The sequence below is a fragment of the Sardina pilchardus genome, chromosome 9 (assembly GCF_963854185.1).
Source record: "Sardina pilchardus chromosome 9, fSarPil1.1, whole genome shotgun sequence".
Lineage (NCBI taxonomy): Eukaryota > Metazoa > Chordata > Actinopteri > Clupeiformes > Clupeidae > Sardina > Sardina pilchardus.
Window position 1 is genome coordinate 15,163,031 of NC_085002.1, and position 13,079 is coordinate 15,176,109.

Consider the following 13,079-nt stretch of genomic DNA (forward strand, 5'->3'; position numbering starts at 1 on the left):
GGCGGGCCGGTAGGAAGGTCAGGGTCAGGGTCAGGGTGGGCCGGTTATGCGCTCATGCCCACGCTGCTGATTGCGGCCATGTTGTTGTTTGTCGTCGTGTCGTTGTTGTTGTTGTTGACCCTGCACCGCTGCTCCCACTGCCCCCGCCCAGAGGCGAGCTCTCAAGGATGTGAATTCCTGGACGCTGCCCCTGTGAACCGCGGATGTCCCGTGCACGCAGGGGACATGTGTGTCCAATGATGTCACCGCTTTTGTTTGACTAAATCCAGCGGCACAAACACAATGCCCCCCCCCCCCCCCCCTCCCCTACGACCCCCGTCCCCTTTTCTCTCACGTTAAGCTTTAAGGGTCACAAAACACTTGTTGCCGGATATGCAAATGCAAACACATGCGGTCAGACGGGTGTTATTGTGAAGCCAGTGCTGTTGTTCTGAACTCTGTTGGGTTAGTTATTTTGCACTGACTTTTGGGTTCTCCAAGAATAACTTCACTTGAATGCATAACATGTTTGAGACGGACTGGGGATTCCCATTGATAAGTGTTTGTGTTTGTTTTTTTTTAAAAGATTTTGCTGCCCCCTTGTGGTAACCTTAAACACATGCACACACACACACACTCACTTGCACTGCCTTCATCATACTGTACGTCAACACTATACTATATGTTACTATGCTATAATTGTTAAGCGCCATTTATTTGATTATAATAAATTATATTTAGATAAGACATTTACCAGTGGATGGTGATGCCAGTAACATAAACTGTACCACCCTCCCTACCTTCTCTCTCTTCTCCAGATGAATGATGTGATGCTGTACACTTATCCCCAGCAGGATGGCAAGTACAGGCTCAAAAACACCCTCCCTCTAAGTGGAATGAAGGTGATTGCTGCAGCACAACAGGCTACGCTCTCTTCATCTCTTTCACTCTTCTTTCTCTATTCCTTTCTGACAATCTCTGTCCCCCTCTCTCTTTCTCTCTCTCTCTCTCTCTCTCTCTCTCTCTCTCTCTCTCTCTCTCTCTTCCACACTTTCTCTTCTCTCATCGGTGTGCTAACAGTGTTCTCTGTGTCGTTGTAGATCAGTAAACCGGTCATAGAGAATGTGCTGAACACCCTGCGGATTGAGGTGGCTGATGTGACCATCACCCTATCTGCGAGGTGCGTGGCTCTCCCACCACTACAGCCATCTCATGTGTGGTTATGTTTGAGTCTGTCTGTTGCACAGCAGAGGTCTAAATGATATGCAGCACAATGGTTTGCATTGAATCTGTGATACTTACGGAGAAGTAAAAATAAGTCATGAAAGTTGTTATCTTACTGAAAAACAATGTGTTGCATAATGTTGAAGAATGTTGTTTGTCTTGTATTTTCTGCCAAACATACCTCTTACAGCTTGGCAGCGTGCAATGGATACTTATTCTGTTTCTGTTAGAGAATTAATTAGTTTTTTGTCTTCAAATGCTTAGTTGTAAATATTGGCTCATTGTGTTGTGAATGTCTTCCAATGTTGGTGATATTTTATATTTTGAATTGCTGCTGAATATAATTTCTGGTGTTATTTATGGCTGTGCCAATCTCTCTCTGTGTGTGCGTGTGTGTGTGTGTGTGTGTGTGTGTGTGTGTGTGTGTGTGTGTGTGTGTGTGTGTGCAGCTCCTGCGGTGAGAGGGAGGACTGGTTTCACACTCTTAGCCGTGCCATAGCTGACCACGCGGCTGGCCTCAACACATTTAGCAGCTCTAGTGAGGTGAGAACAGTGGGATGGTGCCCCTGTGTCATGCTGTCATCACAACCACACTGCTCTGCTCTTATACACATGCTAACATTGCGCTAGTTGAGCCGTAATCAAAGTTATGGGCAATTAACATTATAATGGTCAGTTGACTGTGAAAGTGCAACATGCGTTGTGTTGACTGCAGTCCCTTTCAGTCCCGTTCAGTCCTGCTTGGGCCTAACTGTCAGGTGTGCAGTTGAAGCTCTCCATCTCTAAGAGACTGGTTTAATATATGCATGCTATCTATCACGCTGGAAGATAATTATTGCAGACAGAGCTTTGTCACGAACAGAGCGCTTTAATTACCCAGAGTTACCAGAGCGAGCCTAGTGTACCCTGCCTGTAAGCCTGCAAACTTGCAGCCTTGTTATGAGCCAGAATTTGAATTCTGATACTTGTTATCAGAATCAGAATGATCTTTATTGGCCAGGTTTGCGTAAACCAACAAGGAATTTGACTCCGGTTAATCTTTGCTCTCAAGTACAATACTCAACAATAATATGAAAAGAATTAAATAAAAATACAGATCAGTAAGAATAGAATAAGCACAGAAGAAGGGTAGAATAAATACAGTATGTACATTTGCAAATAAATAGATGCTATGGGTGGGACAGGGTAATCAGTTTACAAAACGCTTTTGCACACCTCTTTTGTAGGGACAGGTGCGTCGGAATAGGTTACCCAGTTAAACTTGTGAAAGGGAATCCCGCACACTGTCCATTACGCATGCATACATTTATTTAAAATTCAGAACGTTTCGGTCATAGACCTTCCTCAGGTGAATTTACCTATGGGATAGGGTAATGCAATTGTCCAGAGGGGGCAGCTCAGCACGGTGTCCATCACACAAGGCCCTATTGGCTTGACTGGAGGTGTGTTCCTGTGTCCCCCCCCTCCAGGCTCGGGAGAAGCTGTGGATGTCGCTGGGGGAGGCGGCTCCCATCCTGGTGCCCGTGTCACAGGTGATCATGTGCATGAACTGCACCTCCGACTTCAGCCTCACGCTCAGGAGACACCACTGCAACGCCTGCGGGAAGGTGAGACGCCGAGAGCCAATCATGTCGTGTCATGTCTGTCTGTCTGTCGCTGTCTGTCTGTCTGTCTGTCTGTCTGTCTGTCTGTCTGTCTATGCCTGGCTGTCTTTCGTTCTTACTCTCACTGCATCGTGTCCTCTCTTACTCTACCGCCTTTGTGATTTCTCTTTTTTAATAATGATAATGATGATAATAATAATTCTGAAAAGTTTTATTCATAGAGCGCCTTTCTCAGACTCAGGGTCACTTTACTAAGTCAATACAAGCAGAGTGTACATAAAGCAAGACAACACAAGACACACACACACACACACACACACACACACACAAAGGAATATATATGCAATGAGTCTATGCAGTGGCAGGAGAGGAGAGCTGTTTCTGAAACAGAAAGGTCTTGAGATTAGCTTTGAAGAAAGGAAAAGAGTGTCAGTTGCAGAGGGATTGAGGAAGGGAATTCCAGAGCTTAGTCCAGAGCTCAGTCCCCTCCTTTCTGGGCCTGACTTAACTTTGCTCTCTTGTCTCCCGATCTAGGTCGTGTGCCGCTCGTGCTCCCGAAACAGATACCCTCTCAAGTACCTCAAGGACCGCATGGCCAAAGTGTGTGATCACTGCTATGCTGAGTTACGCAAGCGAGGTAGAGAACCCAGCCTCAGGATCAACCTGCACTCACTCACACGCGAATACACACACATGCACACTTACACACACACACACACACACACACACACAACCATATGTACAAACACACCACATGAAAACACTGTAAAGTAAATTAATAGGACTATATGCAACAATGCTTCTGAGACATTCAGCCATTTTCAGTGTATAGAATGCCTCTTCACAATCTGCAGTGCTGTTTAGTGCTGTTTGTTGATTGCTGGTATGTCCAGCAGGTGGCGCTCCTCCGCGTGCATGTGGGAACGCCAGCCCTCGGCCCAACCGAGCCAGCAGACCCCTGTCTGCCGTGTTCCAGAGCTTCCAGCCTCCCAGCCTGTGGAGGAACAGAAAGAGCACCTCCCCCCTCGCACAGGTGAGCTGCCTTACTCTGTTCTCTCCCTCTCTCTCTCCCCCCCCCCCCCTCTCTCTCTCTCTCTCCCCCTCTCTCTTTCTCTGTCTGTCTGTTTTTCCTCTCTTTTCCTGTTCTCTTCATGTCCTCATGTCCTAAATTCTTTACATTTCCCTTTCTTGTAAATACTCGTCCCATGATGCACATAGTCTCCCTCCATTCCTCCCTGTGCATGTCCTCTGTCTTGTTTCTCAGTCATGCATGTTAAAGGGTCACGGTCAGGGTCATTTCTCACTCATGCACATTCAGGGTCAGGGTCGGGGTCATGGTGTTTTGTTCTCGTTCTGCTTCTTTTCTCTCTTCTCTCTTCTCTCTCCTCTGTTTTGTCCTCCGTCAGTATATCAGTAACCCAGCTTACATTGACGATTGCCGGACTGACACAGCTTGTTGTGTGTTCGTGTTGTGCATTTGTGTGTCTGTGTCTGTGTATATGCGTGTGTGTGTGTGTGTGTGTGTGTGTGTGTGTGTGTGTGTGAGTGTGTGTGTGTGTGTGTGTGTGTGTGTGTGTGTGTGTGTGTGTGTGTGTGTGTGTGTGTGTGTGTGTGTGTGTGTGTGTGTGTGTGTGTATACGTGTGTGTGTGTGTGTGTGTGTGTGTGTGACTGGTGCATCTCCCAGGTGTCTGTGGGTGCTGAGGGCTCCACCATGAGCGGCAGCCTGCAGCGGCGCAAGAAGAGCAAGAGGAAGTGGAAGAGGCTGTGGTTCCTCCTTAAAGACAAGGTGCTCTACACCTTCAAAGCACGCGAGGTGAGGGGGCACAGAGTCTCCCACACCAGCCCAGGAGCATACCCAAACACACACACACACACACACACACACACGCACACACGCCATGCACACAAACACACACAGTGTCCCACGGCCAGCCCCGAAGTATTTCTAAAAAATCTCCGCCACCACCTTCAGATTTCTCTCTCTTGCTGATGCAACGCAAGCCTCCTCAGGCTGTGCGCGTGTGCTGTCCTACTTGGCCTGAGAGGCGTAGTTTGGTAGGAGGGCCAGTGAAGCAAGATTTCCTGCTCAGCTGTTCCACTTAGGTAGCAGTATTTCTGCTTCAGTCTGTCTCTGTCACTTCAAAGCAATACTACCATCTGGGACTCCCTGTGCTCTCTCTCACTCTCTCTGTATCTCTCTCTCTATCTCTTTGTCTCTTTGTTTCTGTATGTCTGTATGTATCTTAAATTCTGTATGTGTATATGTTATATTCTGGCATGCATTATAGAAACTGCATGGTGTCGTTTTGTAGATGAGTGAACCACTAGGCGTAACCACTTAGTATATAGAAAATAGTATAGAATAGTCCTAGTGTCAAGTTAATTAAACGGTACAATGTAATGTCAGAGACACTAATACAAGTTAGTTTGCTAAAGGCAAAAAATGCATGCTTTTCTCTGCAGCATCATTTAGATTTCTATTTTTCTAATGAATCTGACTGTAAACGTATTGCTGTTTCACACATTACCGGTATCTGATTATCATTATCAGATTTGTTTTGCTTTCGTTACATTCTCCCCCCTGTCCGCTCCTGTCTCTGTTCTTCAGGATAAGGTGGCGGCAGAGAGCCTCCCCCTGCAGGGCTTCACCGTCAAGCTGTCCGACTCCTCGGAAGGGGCCGAGGCGTCCAGCGTGTTCCAGCTCTACCACAAGAAGACCCTCTACTACACCTTCAGAGCCGACGACCAGCACGCAGCCCGCAGGTCTGACCCCAACATCCCCCACCCCCCATACACACACACACACACACACACACACACACACACACACACACACACACACACACACACACGCAAACACACACTCATGCACACACACATACGCATAAACACACATACATGCCACACACACACACACACACACAGACATACACACACACACACACACACACAAAGAGAGAGAGACACACACACACGCACACACACACATTACATGCCATATTTTACCCATTTTACTCTCAGCTCAACTCTCAACTGCACCCCTCTGCTAATTAGTCTTCAGCCTGATGAGAATTCAATGGTCATAGACATATAAGCCTTAGCGCAATTGTATATGTGCTAGATATTTTCACACATTTTCACATATTTCATAGTGTTTCATCACTGGGCAGTAGACTCGCGCAGCGCACAGAATATTTCATTTCAACCCTATGCAGTGATAGATGAACTGAGTTGTGTTGCGTAAGATGTTAGCTATTCCTACAGGTGCACATAGGTACATTTACCATGTACATTGATAAATATCACTCAATCATTACCTGAAGGCATTAGGACAATCTACTTAACCTTCAGATGCCCTACCTTTCACTGTACCGTTTTATGAGGCAACGTAGGTGTGATATTGAGAGGTGTAAGTCAATTCTAGAGAAGAGAGAAGTTGGGAATAGGAACTGGTGTCCTTGTCAGAGTGAAGATTTGTCTATGGGGGAAGGGGATCTGAGCCTTTCATGAGGAAACAAAACACCTAATGTCTTAAACAGATGTGCGTACTGTATGCCATGAGACCATGCGTTATTGCGCCTCTCCTAGATACAAAGATGTGATGTCCCAACAGCATTTCAGTTTGGGTTTTAAATGCTGATTAATGAACTGAAGATGACCTTTAACCTTCCTAAAGTTCTTTTTGCTCTCCTGTGTTCTAGATGGGTGAATGCCATGGAGGAGGCCACAGTCTTGTAGCACTCGCCCACTCCTAAAGATGTTGTGTGTCAACTGAGACAGCCTGGACTCTCATTTCCACCCATATTTACGTCCCTCAGAAAACCTGCTCTCATGAACACGTTTTAACCTTAACAGACTGGATATTATTTCATGCAAGAGGATCATGCAGACACACTGCCCTGGGATAAGGTGCCCTCCCCCCCTCCTTTATTCTCACCACTGGGACTCTGAGACATGTGCCAAGCCATACTGCTCCATACTGAATGTGCTCTGGGATCTCTTCACTGCCACCCATAATCTGTGCCACAAGCAGAACGAATGTTCTCTCTCTCTAGCCTCCTGTCAAGGAGAGCATTGCCATCTCTCCGCATACTGAGCGCTTGCCAACAGATTGTCACATGTACAGGCGCTTGGATTTGTTGCTTTTTTACGCTCTTTTGAAAGCAGGACAGATCATTGACAGCGTGTCCATGTGCACCGGACTGGACAGCTACTCAACCGCTTTTAGTTGCTTAACCAACCGAAATGAAGGGAAATGGAGGCTAAAAATGACCCGTTTGTTTACTCTCCTGAATGGTTTTGTTTCAAACAAGGGCCCAAAGAGTGGGCAAACAGATTTGAGAGTGAAAGTTCACCACAAGGGGAGGATAGAACTGGTGGTGATGTCTAACTACCTGTAGCTCGTGATGATTTCCCAAACAAATTGTTTCAGTTCTCTTTAGCACAAAACACTGTGCATTGTGCATTGTGCATTGCTGTGCAAAAAAATCGGGTCGGTGAGAAAAAAATAACCAGACACCCCCTGGCACATCTCAGTCATTACCTCTGCCCTTCCTCTTTGAAATCATTAATTATTTTCAACACTGGCATATTATTAGTAAATTAAGAAATTCATTTTTACTGACAGTAAGAGTGCTCCCTAGTCTCTCAGTATTACTGTGTTCAGATCCTCTGCTGATGAAGCCCATCAGATTTCTGCACAGAAAATGATGAATTTAATATCTTCCCTCACACTTCTGCCCTCTGGTGTTCTGAGAATTTGAAGCATATTCTTCAACTATTATCTCCACCAAGGAGATTATGTTTTTGATGCATTTGTGTCTGTTTGTTTGTCTATGTGCAGGATTACACAAAAACTACAGGCCCAACTTGCATGAAAGTTGCTGGAATGGTCCAAGGACAAACCAATTACATTTAGGAGCAGATTGGACTTAAGTTTAGAATTCAGTTTCACTTTCACTACAGTTATGAGACATGGCTTTGGCAGGTTAATATGGTGACCATAATAAAATGCACAACATACCCTCTAGTGTTCAAAGCAAGGAAATGCATTTCATTACGGATGGTCTCACCCAAACGAGTGCCTCCTGCGTTTCTGAAACCGTAGGTAGAAATCACCATGACGTGGTAAGACTTACTGTGCAACACTGTAACAGTTTGTCCCGAAACCCACTGCAGAAGTTTCAGTTTTAGGCTTCTTGAGGTAAATTCTAGACCAAACAAAGCGGAAGGGAGAGTTTCACACCAGTAAGGATATAATGACTGAGCTTTGGACTGACCTGCATAGAACAAAAACAGAACTATGAGGCCTTGGCTGATGCATGTGCTCTCCAAGTGCTCTGATGGTCTAGAATGAAATGTCTACCATGAATCCTTATTCACTGACTCCCATAACACTTATCCATCCATGATTAATCAAAATGTAATTTCATGTGATTACGCCTTCTCATCACATTGCAGATTTTATGTATCATGGACGTTTATGACATTTACAGTTATGTATGGCCCATAACATTTAAGATTGTGACACTGGGACCTCTCGAAGAAACCACTTAGCCTATGGACTACTACCTTTTACTCTTGTACTGAAGTTAGTGAACCTTGTTGGCCGAAGAGATTTTGTGTATATACCGGTAAAAACAGCATCGCTCTCTGTGCTGCAGTGATCTCAGTTTTATAACAAAAGAAAATTATGTATATACATATATTGACAGGGGTTGTTTCTTTTATATAGAGGGTATATGGTAAACTCAAGGATATTTTATGTATATTGTATCATGAATTATAAAATATGGTATTTTTTTTGAAATTATCAACACTCTAAGCAAGATTTGTCTCTTGTGCCCAAAGACACACTAGTATCTTAGGTTAATGTGTGTACTTATGTTAATTGTTTATAGTAATGGCTAACATTAACAATGGGAGTGCCAAAACAGGGAAAGTGGGAGACATGTCTTCTTTTACATGTGAAGTATATGTAAAGATGTGAAAACAAAGACGTTACACATTTTGCATTTTATCTGATAGACATCCCCTGAGCAGTAGAGTATCTAAATGCCTTTGATAACACTTGGCCACATGAACCATTAGAATTCCATTACACATTGTCTTGATAACATGCTGTGATCACGTTACCTGGACACACCAATAGTTCACTGAAGTTTTGTCACTATGTTATGAGCAGTGTTCAGAATGGTTCAGATAATTGCATGCTTCCATTTCCCTTGACTTACTATAGAGGTCAGACCTTCAGTTGGTCAAAGAGGAAGTATATTTTAGTATATCTTTTCAGATTTTGCATATTCAGACAAACGGTAACTTGCATGATATTAATTCATATCTGAATTTCTTAAACACGACTAACCTCCAGGTAGCTCACTGAACAAAAAAAACATTTCACTGATAGAGATGCCTTTATTTTGTATTTTCACTGTGTCAAGCTGTACTGTATTTGCTTACCTTATGTACCCTGGCCTCTGTCTGTGGTAATGACTATATAGAGAGATTATACAGAATGATGAATGTAATATCAAGATCAGAGTTGGTGTACATATTCAGCATTATATTGAGACACTCAAGAGGCTGCTCCATTCAATACTGTACTTTTACTTGCTGCCCAAGTGTCTGCGTAAACTGAGCCTTTTCTGGACAGCTTCCTGAAACTGCTACGGTTTCCATTGAACAATCTCTGTGTCGAATGCCTCTGCTATTGTCTTTACATTCTTTTGCACTTCAGTGTGACCAGTTTGTAGTTCGTGTTTTTTGTGTCCAACAATCCGAACCAAGTACAGTTTTGTATTGGACATTCAGAAAGTGTCAGTTGAAATACAAATAATTAAAGTGTTCTTTCTCTTTTCCATGCCAGATTATCTTTTACATCAGTGGTGTATTACGTTGTTTTATCTAAAGGCCTGGCATCAAGACTACTGGACCACCTAGACTACTGGAAGTGTAAATGTCTTTGTATATACATGAGTTGAAAATGCATTGTCTTTTGCTTTATTTGCACTGATCAACAAAACAACAACAACAACAACAACAACAACAAATACTATGTGTAACAGTATGTTACAGTATATAGGCGTTTTTATTGCAGCGTAACCACATTTTTATGGCATTGCAGTATTTTCTACTCTAACTGAGTTTGATTCTAAAACTCATTTGTATGTTTTGTGCAATGGAAATGAACGGTGAGCAGATGCTGAATTGGGACTTACTGTTCAGGTAAATAAAGTAAAAGAAACTGCCTGTTACGAAATGAGGACTGGTCATTTGAATCTGTACACCTGTTATCTCCTTGTAATCTTTTTCCATTTATGACTTTCCAATCCATCATCTCACTGTACTAACAACAACTTTGATGGGGGGGCCTCCAGTAACTGATTGCTTTTTCTGTGAGGGCATGAACATGATTTCTGTGCCCAAGGACCCACATATAGCCTTGTTGACAACAGACCCTTCTCAATTGAGAGTGGGTCTGGAAAAGGTTCATTGACTTATGACTTACAACAGGGGCGTAATTAAACTGAAATTGGTGCATTTAACTCCAAATTGTTTCAGAAGTGCAATTCTGTAAACAACGGTTTTAAACACAGTTGTTTGCTCAATTCCAAAGAAATGCACGCCCATGTCGGATTAGCAATTGTATTTGCGTGCCTGTGTTTTAGGGACATTGGAAATGGATGTCAATGGCCTCCTGGCCACACAGTAGTGACATTGGCAATGAGCTTTAGTGGCCTCTTGGCCAGCCAGTAGAGGGCAGCACCTAATAACAAAATGCTGTGTTAAGCATTGAGAGGTTCAGGGCACCAATGGTTGATGATGACTTATTCTTTCTATCCCTTTCTCACTCTCTTTGATTCCCTCTGAAATAAAATTCTATTTAGTAAGATTAATACAGGTGATGTGAAATGAAATGGCCTTCTTGATGACATAATACATACTAATGAGACATTATATGAGCAAAGCTATTATGAATGTGTTTTATAATGGTTTAAAATAGGTCACTGGGGATTGAAAGTCATTACCCAGCGATTGTGAAAGGAGTTCCTGAAATCTAATATTTAACACAATTGCATGAAAGGACCACATTATTCCTCTGGTAACTTGGGTCTTTCGATCTGTCTTCCTCTTTCTGAAGAACCCTTGATAAAATCAGGCTGAGGGCTTGTAATATGATACATCAGTGATACGATAATTAGTATTATCACAGACTTGGAGCCAACCGTCGGACTGAGTTGAACAAACTAGCACAATGGTATAAATAATTGATAAGCAAAAAAAAAAAAAAAGAAAGCACAAAACATTTTGGCCTATTTCTTTTCATCCACTGAAATATTAATGACCATGAGATAAGCAGAACAGTGGCGGCCAGGGCCTGCCCGCGTTGGCCAGCCAGCAGAGCAGCGGCCTGCTTCAGCAGAGGCCGCTGGCCAGGGCCCCTGGATCCAATTCTCCCGGCGCTGCACATCGAGAAGCGAGTCTTGTGCCTCCTTCCAGGTCAGTGAGGATTGGGTGAAGACGCCAGCTTCGGACACGGACAGAGAAGGAGACTTTGGAGACGGAGAGTGACTGTAAAGAGGTGCTGAGGCTCTGAGAACATTTAAATAAAGGACAGGGATGGGCATTTATTGCTTATTTTTTTTCACCATAGTGCAAGGGGAAAATAGCATTAACAATTGACAATTGTGCTTTGACATCAGTTTTAAACGACTTAGTCTGAGCTCATGTCAGTGGATTTAACCACATTATGCTTATTCGTGACACTGACTCACAAGGAAATGCCATTAAAAGATGGAAATTGAAAGTGAAGAAAGGGAAGCAGAGGCCTGATAGAAAGAGGGAGAAACTGGGCTGTACTAGTTGCACCACTCCCAGGAGCTTCATTGACCCAATAGTGGGAAACACCAAAATTGATTGCACTGAGAAAAAGATGGAACAAAGACGTGTGTGTGTGTGTGTGTGTGTGTGTGTGTGTGTGTGTGTGTGTGTGTGTGTGTGTGTGTGTGTGTGTGTGTGTGTGTGTGTGTGTGTGTGTGTGTGTGTGTGTGCGTGCACGTGCGTGCGTGCGTGTGTGTGCGTGCATACGTATGTGCCTGTCCGTGTGCACGTCTGTGTGCGGCTGTGCGCATGTGTGTGTGTATGTGTGTGTGAGCGGATGTATGTACTGTATGTGTCAGAGTGTGTTCACACATTCTTTTATCTCTTCACAGTCCTGTCAGTGCTTAAATGAAATAGATGGCCTGCATGCTGTCTGTGTCTGTACTGTATCCGAGTAGACAGCGACTAAATGACAGGTCGCTGCACTCACTCACAATAGGAAAAAATAGAAAGTTAGGGCCTCAAGAGTCATTTTCTTTGATAACAGAATTGGACTCTATAGCTTTTTGAAAACATATTTAGACCGAATAGATGTGTCCATGCATATACTGTAATTCACCCAGACCTCACATTCTATACTTTTCTGAGTCAAAAAAGTTGTATGAGTTGGATGGTGACTACCAGAAACTGAAAGCAATGCTACACTGAGACTCACAACCTCAGACGATATTGTGTCCCTCAACAGCTGACAGTAACAGTAAAACAGTTAACACAATTAAGCGCTGGCAAGAACTGAGCCATAAACCACAGATGGTTAACAGCTGGCTAACCTTAGAAAACCAACACAGTAGAACGCACTACCAGAGAGTGACTATACTGTGTGTGTGTGTGTGTGTGTGTGTGTGTGTGTGTGTGTGTGTGTGTGTGTGTGTGTGTGTGTGTGTGTGTGTGTGTGTGTGTGTGTGTGTGTGTGTGTGCGCGCGCGCTGAGCTTCTGATAGTAAACAACGACCCTCTACAGTATCATTCCTTTAAAAACAGTAGACCTAATGACTATGTGCAAGTGGAAATTAGAGAGATACTGTACAACAAGAGATAGCAAATCTAGAATGCCTTACAGTATGTGAATGCCTAACAGAAACAGAAACTGAAGCTGATGCAATACAGTGTGTATGAGAGAGAGAGAGTGAGCCTGACTATCGATGTTGTTGGAGCTACTGTCCTTGAACACAGCAGTGATACCCAGCCAGAAGTCTCTGCTGAGCGAGCATCTTGGGCTCAGTGGGGAGAGTTTCAAGACCACAGTAATGGAGCCAAGAGTGGCACTGAGCTTCACCAAACCGAAGGCACACAAAATGGAGGCTGGTGTGTCGAATATGCAGAAGTTAAATGTAATAGAGGGGTGGTTGACAACTGTGAAGTAGTGACTGCTAGCGTGAGCTAAATTAAGGT

General features: G+C 43.8%; 1 protein-coding gene across 4 annotated transcripts in view; it reads left to right on the plus strand.

Moving 5' to 3' along the window:
- fgd5a (FYVE, RhoGEF and PH domain containing 5a) overlaps positions 1–10,066 on the plus strand; it is a 47,338-nt gene extending 37,272 nt beyond the window's left edge. For 2 of the 4 annotated variants that reach the window (XM_062545909.1, XM_062545905.1), the window contains exons 14-22: positions 798–881; positions 1,080–1,159; positions 1,653–1,746; positions 2,673–2,810; positions 3,342–3,444; positions 3,701–3,840; positions 4,493–4,621; positions 5,417–5,571; positions 6,510–10,066. In XM_062545909.1, the coding sequence (XP_062401893.1) occupies positions 798–881; positions 1,080–1,159; positions 1,653–1,746; positions 2,673–2,810; positions 3,342–3,444; positions 3,701–3,840; positions 4,493–4,621; positions 5,417–5,571; positions 6,510–6,546 (960 nt within the window). In that variant the 3' untranslated portion in view covers positions 6,547–10,066. The remainder of the gene's footprint in view (positions 1–797; positions 882–1,079; positions 1,160–1,652; positions 1,747–2,672; positions 2,811–3,341; positions 3,445–3,700; positions 3,841–4,492; positions 4,622–5,416; positions 5,572–6,509) is intronic. The other 2 variants (XM_062545908.1, XM_062545907.1) reach the window with 2 other exon arrangements.
- The last annotated feature ends 3,013 nt before the right edge of the window (positions 10,067–13,079 follow it).